This window comes from Otolemur garnettii, unplaced genomic scaffold (assembly GCF_000181295.1).
Source record: "Otolemur garnettii isolate 467f Iridium unplaced genomic scaffold, OtoGar3 scaffold00028, whole genome shotgun sequence".
In the NCBI taxonomy this organism is placed as follows: domain Eukaryota; kingdom Metazoa; phylum Chordata; class Mammalia; order Primates; family Galagidae; genus Otolemur; species Otolemur garnettii.
In genome coordinates this window covers 12,561,479-12,580,684 of record NW_003852423.1, presented here as the reverse complement: position 1 = coordinate 12,580,684, position 19,206 = coordinate 12,561,479, and the positions used below count along the sequence as shown (strand labels likewise).

The 19,206-nt window shown below is 37.3% G+C and overlaps 1 protein-coding gene across 1 annotated transcript in view; it reads right to left on the bottom strand.

The window, feature by feature from the left end:
- Positions 1-19,206, bottom strand: part of GARS (glycyl-tRNA synthetase) — a 47,930-nt gene that overhangs the window by 2,744 nt on the left and 25,980 nt on the right. Inside the window, exons 9-14 of the mRNA XM_003788551.3 lie at positions 17,439-17,601; positions 15,907-16,071; positions 11,943-12,050; positions 10,724-10,869; positions 5,498-5,583; positions 3,354-3,463 (exon numbers count right to left, since the gene is read on the bottom strand). Coding sequence (XP_003788599.1) covers positions 3,354-3,463; positions 5,498-5,583; positions 10,724-10,869; positions 11,943-12,050; positions 15,907-16,071; positions 17,439-17,601 — 778 coding nt within the window. The remainder of the gene's footprint in view (positions 1-3,353; positions 3,464-5,497; positions 5,584-10,723; positions 10,870-11,942; positions 12,051-15,906; positions 16,072-17,438; positions 17,602-19,206) is intronic.

The window sequence follows — 19,206 nt, the reverse complement described above, 5'->3', positions numbered from 1 at the left end:
TACGTCTGTTATAAAAAAGTCCTGACCCAGTACATGGTGGGGAGTGGGGGATGGAGGAATGGGGGAGCAGAGAGAGGGAAGGAGGGAGGGGGGTGCGAGGTCACAGTGCATGACATACCTCTTGGAGGCAGGACATAATTAATTATATGAGGGACTTTACCTAACAAATGCAATCAGTGTAACTTGGTTATCTGTACCCTCAATGAATCCCCAACAATTAAAAAAAAAAGTTATATAAAAAAAAAAGTCCTATGATATGAAAGCATTCTGAAAGCTACTATAGATAAGGTAATAATGTTTTGGTCCCACATAAAAGCCTTACTTTTTTCTGCGAGGAACACCTAAAGAACTTCCCCCTAATCAGCAATTAACAATTCGTAGTGCCAAAAACCCAAATCCCGTTCTGTCTTTTTGTGTGTGTATGAAACAGTCTCACTCTGTCACCCTGGGTGGAATACTGTGGCATCACAGCTCACAGCTGTGTCAAACTCTTGAGTTCAAGCAATCTGTCTCAGCTTTTCAAATAGCTGGGACTACAGGTGCCCACCACAAAACCCAGCTATCTTTTTCTATTTTTAGTAGAGACAGGGTCTCCCTCTTGCTCTGGCTGGTCTCCAACTCCTGAGTTCAAACAATCCACCTGGCTCAACCTCCCAGAGTGTTAGGATTACAGGCGTGAGCTACTATACCAACCCCCATTCTGTTTTTTAAAAGAAGAATATCTAGGAACCTTAGTGACCAAATGAAACAAAAAAGTTTCAATAGCTCATAAACATATGTCTAAAAGAAAAGGTACAAAACCAATAAAAATGTTCTGTATTCTATGCACTAAAAAAGTCTAGCCTTCCTAAACTGCTCCTCCTGTAATAGCTTTCTGAATAACTCAGCAATCAAAGAAAGCAAAGACATTTTGTGGAAGGGAAAAAATCAGTCTGCCATCTGGAGTTGGAAATGAGAGCTGAAGGTAGTTCTTAAATAATACTTGTATAAGAGGTTCCCTTAAGGCAAAAATATGGAAAAAGTTTGTCCCATAACTGTAATGAATGACACAAGATTCCAGTTTAGCCCCCACCTCAAAGTTCAATTAACCTTTAATGCCGAGCAATGAAAAATATCCCATTACAAGGAAACCTCATACTCCATCAATACAGCTGCCCACATCACGAGAAGTTGAGAATTCTACTCTCCTCCATCTTGTGACAATTTTATTTAACTTGAGAGAGAAGTAGGGACTTGCCTTTATAGGTAAATGCTTTTTTCAAATTTTACTAGCAGTGTTTTAATAGGCAAATGGATCGAGAGAGTAGGTGCTAATAATTTAGAAATACTTTTGGCTTCCCACAGCCTAATCAAATTTCTCTTCATGATAGAAGTTCATAAAACACTGTGACTAATTTATTCTTGTTTAGCCCTTATGGGATTTCTATTAAAGCTCTAGTTATATCAATATTGTTAGATTCAAAGGAACAGCTAAGCTAAAAAAAATCTTTTTATTAGAAAAGTAAGTAGAAAAGGCTTGAGGCAAATTTAACATCTAAAAGGAATATGTGCAGTCCTGTACACTATCATTCCTCAAGAAAGGCGAAGCCTTACATTTCCACAGCTGGGGCCTACCCCAGGTTCTTACGGTCTGTTAGATGAATAACGAGCTGTTCCCGCAATATCAGGAAATGAAAATGCAACTTTGGAGCACAGATTAAATATTAACTTTATTGGGCGGTGCCTGTGGCTCAACAAGTAGGGCGCTGGCCCCCTATACCAGAGGAGGCAGGTTCAAGCCCGGCCCCGGCCAAAACTGCAAAAAAAAAAAAAATATATATATATATATATATATAAACTTTATTAGCTATGTATTACAACAATGTATCAGATCTTTTAAAATATTGGCACCAAGAACTCACCAGTTCATTCAAGATTAAAAGTCCTAGAAAGAATCACAGAGCTATGTCTAATATTATGTATACTCAAGCTTTAGAATGGTCAAAGAGATGAGACTATTTCTTTTTTTGTTTTGTTTTTGTGACATAGGGTCTTGCTCTGTTGCCTGGAGAGGAGTTGCAGTGGCATCATCATACCTCACTGTAACCTCAAACTCCTGGGCTTGAGCCTCCTTCCTGCCTTAGCTTCCTGAGTAGCTGAGACTACAAGACTGCACCACCACATCTGGCTAATTTTTTTTTCTTTAATAGAGATAGGCTATGCTGCTCAGGCTGGTCTGGAACTTCTAGCCTCAAACAATACTCTTGCCTCGGCCTAATAAAGCACTGGGATTACAGGTGCGAGCCGCCCGCCCAGCCCAAGGCTGTTTCTTTCAGTGAATTTGACACATACCACCTTGCCTTTCTAGCCACTCTTCTGACTGGTTTTCCTGGAAATCTGTATCTATAAATTAAAGGCACATAATTTCTGCAGGCAGAGGTGAGGTGAGGTGGTGAAGTAAGGCAGAATAAGGAGATAAAGTAGAAGACAAAGAAAGCAGTGACTCAGAGGCAAAAGAGCCAAAGAAAAAGTGTGGGAGTTGATGAAGACTTCTCTCTTGTAAACGTCTCTCTTCAGCAAGGCTTGAATGCTAGGAAGGGCTATACACCAGACATGACCGCCCAATTTCCGATCTGTGAAGCTCCCACAGTGGAATCACTGTGGTTCTTATTTAAACACACACACGCACACATCTCTGAGTCTCAGAACTAATGAATCAACATCCTGGGAATAGAACTAGTAATTTATATCTTCACCCAAAAGTACCCCAGACAATTTTATGCAGTTATAGAGGCTTCCCTTTAATGCTTTACCAGAGTATAGATAAAGCTTGGTGTATTCTATGAGTCATCTCATGCTTCCCAATTTTCTAAAAACAAGAGTATACATAGAAAGTACTATTTCTTCCATTGATGCAATATAGATTGTTATCCAAAGTTATACATTTGGTGTCAAAATAACACCGGGCAACTGAAACAGTATCTTCTAGAACAGAGACCCACAGGAACTATATTAAAAAGGGCCATGGCATTAGGAAGGTTGATTTTTTTTTTTTTTTTTTTTTTTTTGCAGTTTTTGGCTGGGGCTGGGTTTGAACCTGCCACCTCCAGCATATGAGGCCAGCACCCTATTCCTCTGAGCCACAGGTGCCGCCCCATTAGGAAGGTTGAGAACCACTGTTCTAGAATAACCTACACATCGTAAAGCATAAATAAGATGACATACGAAAGTGGTTTGTAATAATTAAGCGAAGATGAGTAACACCACTAATATGTCACAGAAAATAATAACTAATCAATCATTCCAGAATCTTACTAATTTATTTCAATAAATTTTTGGCCCAAGAGAATAGCACACCACACAGGACAACTTACCGTTCTCTGTTCATCTCCTTCCCGTACACGGAATGTATGTTCAAATACTGTATACATGATCCTGCCCAGACCAAAGGAGGGTTCAATTACATTCGGAACAACTTCTTCCACTGCAAAAGAGAAAGAAATTCAATACTATTCTCTCAAATACCACATAATACATTTTAGATCCTTCCTAAACAATGCTTGCCACTAAAAATCTCTTTATTCCACATGGATTTTAAGAGTCTTGCAGTATCACCCTGGCTGGGGTACAGTGGCTTGATCATAGCTCACTGCAGCCTTGAACTCCCAGGCTCAAGCAATCATCTGATTTCAACCTCCCAAAGTGCTGGGAATGCAGATGTGAAATATTGTGCCCCTGGATTCTGATCTCTACATCAGGACAAAGAAATCAGAACATGCAGGAAGGCTATTTGCTGATAGGAAACACCTTTGAAGATAGAGTTAGAGTGAAAGAAATTTTCACCAAATTTAATCCTTTGTTTATATAGTGTAAAAGTGAAACCATTTACTAGAGAATTTCTTTCCTACTTGATAAGCTACAAACAGTAGCTACACCCTCTTTATTATCTTCCTTGCCTATCCAAAAAGCATACAACTTTTTAAGCTTTTAATAAAACTTTCTTAAAATTAAACATCTACCATAGCTGGCAAAATTAATAAAAGCAATTCCTACATGTAACAAGTATCACATCCTTTGTGTTTGTTTTACTTTTTGAGCTAGTTATTATCTTGATGAGGACTTATTCAGAGGCAAGTTACTGATACTATGTCCCCAAAGTTCCCAGGTCAGAAGGCCCTTAGGAAAGTCTGCTCAGTGACATCAAAGACACCTTGCCAGGGCCCCATGGCTCCTCCAATGGATGAGACAATACCTGTGGTATACACAGAAAATGTATTGATACTTATTGCCTATTATTTGAAAAGAAAGCACTACTAAGCACTGTCCAGGTCTAAGGTAACCGACCGTAACCTCAGAGAGTTTATGTTTATGGAAAATGAGATAATTAGAATCTAAAACTCACATATGTGAGGGAAAACAGAGGCTGTATCTTTTTCATCTGGGACAAAGAAAATTTTAGCAATATAATCAAAGCATTCTCAACCCATCTTGATATGGCATCTGAATAATGGTGAAGGACAGCTCTGAACCAGCTGCTGGCATGATGACCACAAGCCCCTGCATACTCCTGCCACTGCTCACTGAAGCCTGGCCACAGGGCAGGCCAAGGCCAAAGGGAAAAGGAAGGATGCACCCTCTACTGGCAGCAGCTTCTCCAACACCCACTACTCTACTTCTAAGAGCTTCAATCCATCCCCAAGTAGCCATCAGCATACTTCATATGTATTCCAAAATACTGTGCCATTCTTAGAATTTGTTCTATTAAAAAAAAAGAACTCTAGTTTTTAAAAAGCATAAAAGATCACCGATCTAAACAACCTTTTTTCTTCTTTTAAAGCAGGGCTGGGGGCCAGCATAGGGGCCCACACCCAGCTCCAATGAGATTTTAACAAGCTATCTTGCCAAAAAAGACAAGGGGTGAGTTCTCTCTTTTGCTTAAGAAATAAAAATTCTTTTCCTTAAAGCAAACAAACAAAAAAAGATTTTAATCAAAGAAATATTCTTCACATGCACCTCAGACCACAGGAAATACAAAGGTGGTAGTACATATTATTTTTCAGGAGAATTACATTTAAAAAGAAAAACAGGCCCAAGCAAATGTCTTAGATATATTCACGAAATTTAGGCTGCAGCATTAGGAATTTTTTTCTTTTTCACTTTTCTGTCAAAGGGTTATACAACAAAAATGTTTTAAAAACATTTTTAAAAAGCTTTAATTGATTGGGCAGCGCGTGTGGCTCAATGAGTAGGCCACCGGCCCCATATACCAAGGGTAGCATGTTCGAATCCAGCCCCGGCCAAACTGCAACAACAACAAAAAATAGCCAGGGGTTGTGGTGGGCGCCTGTGGTCTCAGCTAGTTGGGAGACTGAGGCAAGAGAATCGCTTAAGCCCAAGAGCTGGAGGTTGCTGTGAGCTGTGATGTCACAGCACTCTACCAAAGGTGACAAAATGAGACTCTGTCTCTAAAAAAAAAAAAAATTAATGAGTAATAACTTTGTTATTTTTACAAATTTACCATGTAGTGTTTTCTGGAATCTCTTCACACTGACCATGTCTTTTGTTAACTGAAATGTTTTCCCTTCAGTTTCAATAGTGAATTCTCTACAAAGAAACAAAACACATTTTATATTAGTTAAATCATGCATCCCTGTGCCTTAAAGGAGTTTTATGGATTACTAAATTGTTTTCAGTTTTAAGTATAATACAACTTGGTCAACCCTCCAGGTATAACAGCAGAAGTCAAATTTATTTAAGTTAATTAATAAGGAACACCAAATTAATTATTTTTCTAACTTATTCTGAGGAGGTACCCAAAATTTAATTAGTTTTATAAAATTCCACCAATGGCCATGACAAATTCCTTTGGTTTTCAGATCAAAATAAAACTAAAAAGAACTTTGTAAAATTCCAGTTGTAGAATAACCAGTCAGAAGTAGATCTGCTAGTAAAATGACAATTATTCCCCTTACTGTCCCAACCAATATAAAAATGAGCCCACTTGTCATTTTACAGAAGTAATTTTAAAACTCCCACACTATTTCCAAAATACACTTTGACCCTTATATTGATAAAGACCAATTTAAAAGAAGTTTAATGATTCTGCTTGATACATCAATATAAAATATTATCCCCTTAAGATCACTGGCTAAGATATACCCATTCATTTTCAGGTTATAAAAATTCACCTTTATAAAAAGCTTCATGCAACACCTATACTTCAGCTTATGAGGTATTTTCTCACATCACGGAGATCAATTTGAATTTCTCTTGCTTCACAAACAGCTCAGCGCTGGGAAAGCGAGCCCTCACGTGGCTCCCTTTGAACCTGTATAGCTACTGCAGTTAGCTGGTTTCTATCAGCAACAATCTCATGCCTCAACTGGACGGTCTTCAATGGTGTCTTCCATCTTTCACTATTCTGTCTGAAGTTTGTGTGTGTGTGCATTGAAGGCTTTATTACATAGAGTCTCAGGCATCTTCTCTTTGAGCACAGTCTAAGTATAGCAGAGGTAACAGCAATAAAAGAGCTGCAATTAGCAAGGAGATAGCCATTATTTGAGATTAATAAGGCAAATTATGTTGGCGTGTTGTCTGTGGATAATGATATCTAACTACTGATATAACTCTGTCCATTTCAAGGGGATTTGATGTTGTTTTATGTACTTATGGATGTTTATGTTTTATGTATTTATGGATGGTAATTCTAGAAGACCGGAAATGTTTTCAAATTTTCCTATTAAAATGGATAATTTTATCTTCAACTGGCAAGAGTTACTCTTATGATTGCTTTTCTGACAAATGCAACCACCATGGCCCCAAAGGTTCCCTTCGGTCCCTTTCTTGTCTATCCCCTTAACTTCTAGTCAACCACTGATCTGCTTTCCATCACTACAAACTAAATTTGTCTTTTGTAGTTTCACATAGGATAGCATATAATCTTTTGTCTAAGACTTCTTTTACTTAGCCTAATGTCTATGACAGGAGTAACTTTTTCTGTTTGCCAGAAAGGGCCAGATACAAAATATTTCAGGATTTGCAGGCTATATGTGGTCTCTCATATTCTCTCTCTCTCTTTTTTTAAACAATCTTGGAAAACGACAAAAAACATTCTTAGTTAGAGGGCTATACCAAGACCAGTATGATGGATGCTTCAAATGCCCTTTAACAAATGTGCACTCCAGCTATTAGAGAGTTCTATAAACGGCAATTAGGTTAGACTAATACAGTTTATGTTTTCTAATTCCTACTGATTTTGTCTATTTGCTCCAGCAATTACTGAGAGAGGGGTGTAGAAATCCCCAACTCTAATTGTGGATTCATCTATTTTTTCTTTCAGTTCTGACAAGTTTGCTTTATATATTTTGAGTTCTGTTTTGAGTCAGACGCACATTTTAGAGATATACCTTCTTGATAAACTAACTCCTTTATCATTATGAACTGCCTCTTTTGTGTCCCTGGTAATTTTCCTGTTCTAAAGCTTACTCTGTCTGCTTTCAATATAGCCACTCCAACTTTTGCTTAGTATTTGTATGGGAAATAACAATCATTTTTACTTTTAAAGCTATTTGTATATTACAATTGCAAGAAGTTTCTTACACATAACATTTAACTGGGTCTTGAAATTTTTAACCAATCTGACAATCACTGGCTATTAATTCTGGTGTTAGATAATTATATGTTATATTTAAAATAATTATGAATACTACTGAGTTTAAATCTACCATCTCATTAGTTACTTTCCATTTGTCCCATCTGTTCTTTGTTCCTTTTCCTCTTCTCCTGCCTTCTTCTGGAGTAAGTCCATTATTGGTCTTTTAGTTACACCCTTTGTTTTTGTTTTGTTTTTCCACAACTAATCAGAAAAGTATGGTCTGTATTTTTTTTTTTTTTTTTGACACAGAACCTCAAGCTATCGGCCTGGGTAGAGTGCTGTGGTATCACAGCTCACAGCAACCTCCAAATCCTGGGCTTAAGGGATTCTTTTGCCTCAGCCTCCCAAGTAGCTGGGACTACAGGTGCCTGCCACAACACTGGCTATTTTTTGGTTGTAGTTGTCGTTGTTTGGCGGGCCTAGGCTGGAACCCACCAGCTCTGGTGTATGTGGCTGGTGCGTAAGCTGCTTCAGTTACAGGTGCTGAGCTGCGATGTGTATTTAACTTATCATAGTCTACCTTCAAATAATATTATACCACCTGACACATGATATGTGCCCTACAACATATAGTCTTTGCTCTCATCATTTGTACAACTGAAGGCTATATTTTACTTCCACATATTATAAATTCCATAATATATTATTTTTTATTTAAAGTCTATTATTGCTTAAAGAAATTAAGAGATGAGGAAAAAACGTCACTTATATTCACCCACATATTTATCTCTTTGAGAGCTTTTAAGTTCTTCAGGTAGATGCAAATTTCTATATTTCTACTGAAAGAGCTTCCTTTAACAATTTGTATAGTGAAAGTATGTTGTCGATGCATTCTTGGAGCTTTTTCATGAAAAGGAAGTATTTTTTCTTCATTTTTCAGAGATACTTTGGTGGGTATAGGATTTTTGTCAGCACTTTAAAAGATTTCATCCTGGTGTATTATGACTTGCATCATTTTTTAAGAGAACTCATAATCAATCTTTACTTTTATGTAAGGAGTTTTTTCCCTACTAGCTACTGTAAAGATTTTTCTCTTCATCCCTGGTTTTTAGTAGTTCAATTCTAACGTGCCCTCTGTGCTTATAGTGCTTGGGGTTAACCTTCTTAAATCTGTTGTTATACAATTTTCATCACATTTGGAAACTTTTCAGCTACTGTGTCGTCAGATTTTTTTTTTTTTTTTTGAGACAGAGCCTCAAGCTATCCCCCTGGGTAGAGTGCTATGGCATCACAGCTCACAGCAACCTCCAACTCCTGGGCTTAAGCGAGTCTCCTGTCTCAGCCTCCCAAGTAGCTGGGACCACAGGCACCCGCCACAACGCCCAGCCATTTTTTTTGGTTGCAGCCATCACTGTTGTTTGGTGGGCCCAGGCTGGGGATTCGAACCCACCACCTTAAGTGTATGTGGCTGGCGCCTTAGCCACTTGAGCCACAGGCGCCGAGCCCAGATTTTTTTTATATACCTTCTCTGACTCCCAAGTACACTTATTTTAGATTGTCTAATACTGTTCAATAGTTTTTCCCCAATCTCTTTTTTTCTATGCTTCATTTTGGATAGTTTCTATTCCTGTGCCTTTAAGTTCAATGATCTTTTGCTGCAATGTTAAAGATCATTAGATATTTGGTAAAGATCACCAGTAGATGATTAATCTACTTACTGTTCCTCTAGCCAGTGAAATTTTATTTGAGATACTACTTTTATATGTCCCATTTGGCTCTTTTTAGCATATATCACCATTTCTCACCTTATGTTTTTCTTTACAACCTTGAGCAAATGAAGCACATTTATAATGACTTTTAACATCCTTATGTGTTACTATATCCTATTTGTTATTTCTGGGTGTTTCTTTCGACTAACTTTTCTTCTCATTATAAGTCACATTTCCCTGCTTTTTCATATGTAATTTTTTTATTTCTTGCCAGATGATGTAAATTTTACATTGTTTTGTTTTGTTGTATTCCTTTGAAGACTCTTCTCTATTGTTTTTTTATTTATGCTTAGAAACAATTAGAGTACACTAAACCTCCAAAAAGAAAAGTGACTTGGAGAGGTAGGAGACAGAATTACTAAGCCTTCTTCAGCCACTCCCAGTATTAGACAATCTAATAGATAAGTCTCCTTTAAGAAAGTTGTTTAAAAAATACAAATGATCTTTATAGTCCTTTTCAAATCTATTTCTAGGTTATAATGCCAAAATCCCAGTATAGCCTAAAAATAAAATTCTAAGCCCTACCAACTAAATGGACCCCCTCTTGGCCAAGGGAATCCCAGAAAACCCTTAAAACTGAGTTCCCGACCATGAGGGGAAGGAGGTCAGACACAGCTTGCCATGCCCCCCTCCCTTTTGGAGTTCAGATACAACTGACCAGCCTTAATGTTAAGACAGATCAGTAAGAATGATAAAACAGACTCTTTGTGACAATACGATATTAAATTATCAACAGGCCCTAAGGCCATGCAAGGCAAAGGTTAAATCATACCTGCAGACCAACAATTTACTAAACAGATGACTTCAATCTGTATATTGTTGCCATCTCTGATTATCAGACTCCTTAGCTTTTTTTAGACAAAGTTTTATTTCTTTGACCAATTACAAATCAAAGAATCTTTGAAACCACCAACCCACAAGCTCCCAGCTTAGAGATGTCCCACCTTTTCAGGCGAAACCAATGTATATCTTCTATGTACTGATTTATAATTTTACCTGCAATTCCTGTTTTAAGATATACATGTATGGCTATATATGTGAATGGCTACATACATATATACCATATACACACAATTTGGTATACACACACCCCCAAACTATTAATATAGCCTGGCTGCCTTGGGCACATTTTCTCAGGACCTGGAGCCTAAGCTCCCTGGGCTAGGGTTGCACACATTTGGCTCATACTTTGTTAAATTATTTTACAGAGTTTGAGCTTTTTTCTGTCAATATCACCAAAGACAGTCCTTTACATGCAGTCAAGAAACAGTACTTATCTACAGAAAATTTCTGAAGAAACTATTCTTCCCCAACTGTCAGAACCTGCAGAGAAGACATATCTGACTGAAGCCCATGTGAAAGGAAACATTTAAAATCTTACCCTTTCTCGTTCAGTAGCGTCTCCATTTCTGTAACGTAGCACTCGTCACAAATGGCAAGATACTCCATCACCAGCTTTGCATCCTTCTTATACGCCTTACCAATTGCTCCCTTATTGGGCTCAAACTGAACTACATTGACGGTTTTGTACGAAGGAGTCAAGGAATCCAAAAGTACAGCACTGTTTCAGTATTTCAGAAAATGATCTTGAGAAAAATCAATCAACTTAAAACAACCGCAGTTCTTCATCAGTACCCCAGATCCTATTCATGCTGATTTCAAGAGCAAGATGAAATAATTATCCACAAAACCATTGAGGCAAACCTCACTCAAAAATAAGTAAACTCCATCAAAAGAGATCTTTTCAGTTGTGATAAGATAAAAGGGATATTATCTAATCAGCAATATGACCCAATCCACAGCATAAAAACTTCTGATAATAATATATTTATTTCTAAAATGCTCAAACAGCAAGATTTATTTCTTGTTATTATTGGCCTACTGCTAAGTTAGCTCACAACTTCACTGGCCTGATAAAGAAAGAAAATTTCTACTTTGCTGATTTTCAGATCAAGTGAGCCAAATTATTATTTAATCTACCATAAAGCAGTACTCATTTTAAAACAAAAGGTATTCACCAGGTACCTTTTATTTATTTTTTGAGACAGAGTCTCACTTTGTCACTCTGAGTAGAGTGTCAGGGTGTCATCATAGCTTACAGCAACCTCGAAGTCCTGCAATCCTCTGTCTCAGCCTTCCAAGTAGCTAGAACAACAGGCACCTGCCATAATGCCCAGCTAGTTTTTTTATTTTTTGTAGATGGGGTTTCCTTCTTGCTCAGGCTAGTCTGGAACTCCTGAGCGCAAGCATCTGCCCTCCTTGGCCTCCCTGAATGAGGTACACTGTATTTAAAGAACATGTAGGTAGGTGCAGGTGTGGAGAAACACATTTTTGGAAACGGCTAAGAAAAACTACTCAACCCTGTGAAAGACATTCAGAGCATTTTTTAAAATATGCTTCTTTTAAAGGCCTAACACTGAGTGGGCACATCTCAGACTATAGGCAGAGATTAAGAAAAGGAACAATGAGATGAGCAAAATAACAGGTGTAAACAAGTGTTACCACAGTATGCAAAACATCTCAGTTTATCCACAGAATGGCTATAGACCTGAACTTTTACATTAGCAAAATGTTTAATCCTGAGAGATCAAAAAGGATATGGGCTCTTTCAGAAGTTTCTCAGCTGCAAGCGGGACTTTGGTGGCTCGAGCGTGGCAAGAGAGGTCGTAACAGGACCGATCAGCACATCCAACAATTTCAATCCAGCCCTACAAAGACATGACCAATAAAAACATTATTACTTACACTGGGTCTGTTCACAAACGCACACAGACTATCACAAACCTTTCATATCTTCAAGACTACTTTAATTACAGCATCTTTATAAATAGAGATTATTTATGGGATATAAATAAAAATGGGAATAGTTTCATAAGTCAAGCCATTAATAGTTGTATAAAATACACTTCATACTGTACACAGAGTAGTAGCCTTACTTTCTGGAAGGATTTATATTGCCACATTATAACTATGGGGTAAACAAATATATTCTAGAATTTAATTATGGAAATTAAACCTAGATGAAGCCTGGAGATTTTGTTCAAATTTATGACAAAAATTCATAGTGAATTTGGCAGCACCCACTACTCTCTTTGGCCTGCTGTTCTCATAACTTGCTGTCAGATGGCTGACTACACTTCAACTGCCATGACTGTGGGCTTTCATACTTAACTCACTTCTTATGAACAAAAGAAAAATCAACAGAATGAGTAAAGTTTAGGTCACAGAATAAAATTAAATACCAGCATCACGATCACATCACTAAAAGCTCCCATTTCTTGTTAATACATGCATAAAATACTTTTTAAAAAGCAAAACTTTTAATTATTTTCAAAGAACCTGCAATGAACTGAAACCATATGTCCCCTCCAAAATTTTCATATTGAAATCCTAACCCCCAAAGTGATGATGGTATTAGGAGGGGCCTTGGGGTAGTGATTAGGTCACAAGCGTGGATCCTTAATAGGAGATTAGTGTCCTTACTAATGAAACCCAAGCCCTCTTTTAGGAGGTGACAATATCCCAAGAACCTAAAAGACAGCCCTCAGGGGAACCAGCCCATGCTGGCACCCTGATCTATCACTTCCACCTTCCAGAAGAGAAATAAATCTCTGCTGTTAATAAGCCACCCAGTATGTGGTGTTTTGTTATTGCAACCCCTTAAGAACCCATTTTTGAATAAAAACAAAAGAGATGTAAATGGCTTATTTTAGCAGATAGCTAGTTAGTCCTTCTTACGAATATTTATTTTTGCTTCTGATCCAAAACTTGGGAAAATTTAACCATCAAAACTATTAAGCTTTCCCACAGCATGTTATCACACGGGGCACTTGTAATAAAGGCAAATATTAAAATTCAATAAGCTCAGAACCTTCAACAAAACAAAAAAGGTATTAAGAGAAAATAACAAAGCCTGAAAACATGTAATGTGGTGATCTGACATCTAAACATGTTTAACATATTTATTTCATTAATATCTTAAATACTAACATAGCATATATTATGTAGTAAGAGGTAAAATTACAAAAGCCCGCCTGACAATGACAACAACTTTGGGATAGTGGTTGCTTCTCTGGAGGGAGAAGCATTAGCTGCAACAGTAACTTGTTTTATTAAGAAAATACAATAGAAGTACACAAAGTATTCAAGTTTGCAAAGAAGTTCTCCCTCTCTTCAGGGGTCTGTTACTTTGGAGCTTCTCGTTTTGTTCACTCCTGTCTTCCAGTGACCCCACACAAGTATTGTAACCAGATCTCAACCTTAGACCCATGTTTCCTGATCTCCAGCCCTTACCATGGCACCCAGTTAAAGACTGGCAGGCACACAGCAGGGTTTAAAAAGAGGGTTAAGAGCAAGGGTCTAGAGTCAGACAGCTAGGTTCAGATCCCAACTTTACCCCTAGGTGTGAGTCTTGAGCAAATCACTTAACCACCTGGTACTTCAGTTTCCTTAGAAACAGTACTTATAAATAGATTTACTGTGAATACTATACAAGATAACGCATGTGAGGCACTTAAGATGGGACCTGGCCTGTAACAATGACAAATGGAGAATGAACAAACAAATGAACAGTAAGACAGGTCAGATTCAGAATCTAAATTCAGATAGCAAGACTATCTGGTTAAACCTAAAATTAGGGTGAGGGTAAACTAAAAGAGAGTACTGGTCTGCAACAAAAACAAATGAAATAATTATTTCTCTCATAAAGGAAAAACATTTTATTGGTTTGATCTGAAAAATGAAAACAAATTCCAGAAAATCCAAAAAGCGTAAAGAAATGATCACCCATAATTCTGAAATAATTACTATTGTCACTGACATGTATCAAGTGAAAATAAAGTGATAAAAAACTCAACAGATTATAGTAATTATTAATTTCACAAAGAAAAGAAATTTTAAAAACAACATTGTTGACAACCACTTAGAGACATACACATACCATTATGCATTTATGTATGTTTGTAATGCACAGAAAAAAACAAGGGCCACAAAACTAAGGATGGCGTTTACATTTTTAAAGAGTTGTAAAAAAACAACAATAAGAAGGATATGAGACAGAAGCCATATGGGGCCCACAGATCAAAAAATGTATCATTTATAGAAAATGTTCGCCAATTCTTAATATAGAGAAGAGACACAAAACACTTTCGGGGAGTGGCATGCAATTGGAAATTTCACTTTCTACATAATATTCTTCAGAATTATTTTTTCCCTTTGTTTTATAAAAAGTAATCATTATTTTATTATGATTAATTTTTACTTTTTTTTTTTGAGACAGAGTCTTACTATGTTGCCCTCAGTAGAGTGCCGTGATGTCACAGCTCACAGCAACCTCCAACTCTTGGGCTTAAGTGATTCTCTCGCCTCAGCCTCCAAAGTAGCTGGGACTATAGGTGCCCGCCACCACACCCAGTTAGCTTTTTTATTTTTAGTAGAGACAAAGTCTTGCTTTGCTCAGGCTGGTCTTGAACTCCTGAGCTCAAGTGATCCTCCCACTTTGCCTCTCAGAGTGCCAGGATTATAGGCGTTAGCCACCATGCTGGGCAAATTTTTATTTTTAATTAAAAAAAAAATGTGTCCATAAAAAGAAAACCACTTTAGGGTGGCGCCTGTGAATCAAAGGAGTAGGCCCTGGCCCCATATACCGGAGGTGGTGGGTTCAAAACCAACCCCGGCCAAAAACTGCAAAAAAGAAAAAAGAAAACCACTTTAATAAGTAAAAACTAAATAAGGGAATGACTTTTAAAAGGCTCTCATCCCCTTTGTTTTAGATGCCACCTTTACCACTGCCACCAATACAGAAAGCACTTCTTATATCCAAATGCCTTTCATTCCTAAGTTACAGTACTAATGTTCACACTGGGGGTAGGGGGCATTAAGAAGGTACGTGGAGATCTTCTCTGAGTTTGTATTAAATACACAGAATTTGAGAAAGATAGATCTTTTTAAAAAGAGATCAGAATATACTAGTATATCCCCCAAAGCTATCAAACAGCTCTCTAGGCTCAGAGTACTATGCCTTTGTTTCATCTTTCCAAAGATGAGATCTGGCTAGGTTGCCCAAGCTGACTTTGAAATCCTGAGCTCAAATGATCCTCCCCCCTCAGCCTCCTGAGCAGCTGGGACTTACTGGCATGCGCCACCACATGAGACTTAAGAGCACTATGACTTCCTTTACTCAACCCCAGCACTGGTTTCTATGTTTGCTGGGATCCTTATCAAGAAGAGGCCACCCAGATAAGTGGAGGCCACCTTAGCTCCACCTGAGGATACTACCAGTGACACTGCCCACCCAGCAACATATACGTCAGCACTGCCCCATCAACCTCTGTCTCCATCTCTCCCTCACAAGAAGCTAAATCTACCAAAGGATTCCTGAGACACAAAAAGTAACCCTCCCCTTATAAGAAAGCAGAGGGCAACTGCTTTTTGCATTTTGCTCGGGAAAAGCTCTTTTTTCTTTGTTCTATCCTGACGTAAGTACCCAAAAGTCAATTTTGATATCCATGCTTCTAAGTTAACAATGTGAAAACCACACAGCAAATACAACTCCATTCTACTTACGTAGGATGTTTTAGATTCAGCATCCCAGCAGTCACAGGCATAATGGGCCATCTCATTCTCCATGTGCTGTCGGAAGCGGAGTTTATCTGGAGATACTCCAACCTTCACGAGGTAGAGGTAGATGCGGCCAATGAAATAGCCTAATACTGAGTTGTTAATCACACCCTAAATGAATGAATAAAGAAAGAAAGCAAGTAAGCGTGTGTAGAGGAAGGAAATACACATCACTACTTTTGAAGGCCAAATACCATTTTTAATAATTGTTCTGTTTCAGAATAATTTCAAATACCCAGAATGTGATTTTGGTTATTTTCAAAGGGGTTAATGTCACATTAACAAGGTGATGATGGAGTTTTAAAAAAATCTGTCCAACACACTTAACTGGAGATCTTCTCTGAGATCTCAGTTCTCAGATTTAACAAAAATACAGCCCAATGTCTCATACTATCTAAATACACAGTACTAAAAAAAAAAAATTTTTTTAAATGTACTGTACTAAAAACAATATTCATAATAATGGCCCTAAAGAATCGTAAAGATATTCTTTTTTTTTTTTTTGAGACAGAGTCTCACTCTGTCACCCTCAGTAGAGTGCCGTGGCATCACAGCTCACAGCAACCCCAAACTCTTGGGCTTAAGCGATTCTCTTGCTTCAGCCTCCCAAGTAGCTGGGACTACAGGGCCACAACACCCGGCTTTTTGTTGTTGTTGCTGTTATTGTTGTAGTTGTCGTTGTTTGACAGGCCCAGGTTGGATTCAAACCTACCAGCTCCGGCATGTGTGGCTGGCACCCTCGCTGCTGAGCTACAGGAACTAAGCCAAGATATTCCCTTCTGAATTAACAAAGTAATAAGATATGTTGAGGGGATTTTAATGCATTTTTATCTACTAAAAATTGTGAATCCCATTTAATATGTATAATCTTACCATTTTAGTACTAGGAGGACCTCAGATACCATCTAGCCCCATCTCCTACTGACTGCAAGGGTCTTCTCTGCAAAATAGCTGACAAGTTATTAACTAGCCTCTCCTGGAATATCTTCAGGGCCAGGAAGCTCATTCCTCCCCAAGGCAACTCATTTCACCACTAGACAATGGCTACTGTTAGTCATTTTTCCCTCACTTGCTCATTTCTCCAGGCAAATATTTACAGAAATTCTGTTATATACCAGGCCTTATCCCAACTGCTATGGGTAATACAAAAGAGTTAAAATCCAGAGTGACTGGTTTCTGTCATATGCATTATTAAAAGTCAGATCAGTGAGGCAGGGTTCACACCAAGATGTTTTCCAACCGCTCTGCTAAACCTTTTTCTCCTGTTAGCTCCAATAGCTCAGAAATTAGGATGTTCAGGTGATTTTCTCTCACTATAATAATACTGTATGATAAATTCTTTGTACAAACAAGTACTATATAAAAAGTAAAATGACTACCAAAATAAAACATTCTGTCATCCAGTGCACAGAGAATTTGCTAAGTGCTGCAAATCCTGAATAGGTACAATCTAAATAAAGTTTCCTCCAGAATCTTACCTGCTCAACAGCATCACCTAGGCGCATTTTCCGAGCAGACTGTCCGCTGACCTGGGCTTTAGCTGAATACAAATATAGGTGAAGGTCTGCCACATTCTGGAACTTGGGATGGTCTTTCTCACTGGGATCTACAAAGTGCTCAATTTCTGCCATTGTGAATTCTCTGAAAACAAAAATCTAAGAGATAAGATCCGCATGTTTAAACATAAAAAAACAATAAAGCTATTTTTAACTGCATTCTATGATGGTAAAGGCCTTATACCATAGCAATCTCTTTCCCTAAAAAGAAAGTTGGTTTAATAAAGGGATGGCCAAAAAAAAACCTTTGAATTATGTTTATCTGTTATACTTATTTTTTGATATGGGTTATTTATACATATGTATGGAGTACATGTGAAGGTTATTACTTTTAAACACACTAATGAAAACTTTATTACTATTTCTAATAAGTACTATCAAATTTCTCTCACATATTACTTCCTTCCATCAACATTCAAAAAGGTTTCTACTTTTAATAGGAATAATTTTTAAAAAGCAGATCATTTTTAGAATTAAGATAATATGATCAAATGTCACATACAAAATAAGAAATGAGATACTGAATAGCATCATCCAAATGAAATAATCTTCCTTAAATCATTAGCTAGTCTTTATAGGTATACATTAAATGAAGCTCTTGATATTTACTTTTCAAAGAATGGAGAATTAAAATGTTTCTTTAGTTTTTATAGCAGTTTGATTTCTTCTCTTTTACTGCTATGAGTAAGGAAATGATGATGATGGTACCATACAGCTAGTTTCTTTAGAGCAAGAGCTGCTTAAATAAAGTGTTATTCAAAGCAAAGGACATAAGGCATGAATTGAACAAGCTAACATCAAGCTAATTACATAATGATGAAATAAATATGCACATAGGCATGGCTTCCCAAAGAGATTTCTCTGAATGTCAATTTTGTAGCTGTTAGAAGGAAACATTTTAAGTTAATTTTATGAGTAAAAATCAAATCTCTCTTCTTTAAAAAAAAAAAAACCCACACGTTTACTGATGCAATTTTGATTATATCAGATATTTTAGATGTAAATTGTTTATATGGGACCTAAAAATATATAAAATACATTGCAGAAGAGCTTTAATTTTTTAATTTTATTTTTTAATGGTATATTTTATTTGGTCCTGCATCGCCCCAACTATCAAGTATCTTTTGTGTCCCTAGAAATGTGAAAGTGATAAACTTGGTGTTTGTCCTCACATGGCTTATAATTGGGCTGACAGCAACATCTACAATGTGGGGCAGATAAATTAAGGGCCCTGTCTAAAATCCCAAAAAAAGCTGCTACCAAAGACTTTCCATCTGTTCTGCCAAAATTGGAACACGGCAACGATAGTTAGTAATAATACATTATATACTTGAAATGTGCTAAGAGAGTATAGGATCTTAAGTATTCTCACAACCAAAAAAAGGGGTAACTATGTAAGATGATGATTATTAGCTTGACTGTTGCCCTCATTTCGCAATGTACACCTGTCAATATATCATGTCATATACCTGAATACATCCAATTTTTACTTTTCAATTTTATCTCAATAAAGCTTGGGGAAAAAAGCAATCTCAGCCCATAGACAAAAGGCAGCATACATTAACACTGATTTGACCAGCTCTGTCTCTTGTCTTTGAGTTCAGACACTATACCTGGAACTGTGAAGAACTGAAATACACACAGACCAGAAAAGACAGAACCAGCTAATAAAAATAAACTAAAAACAAAA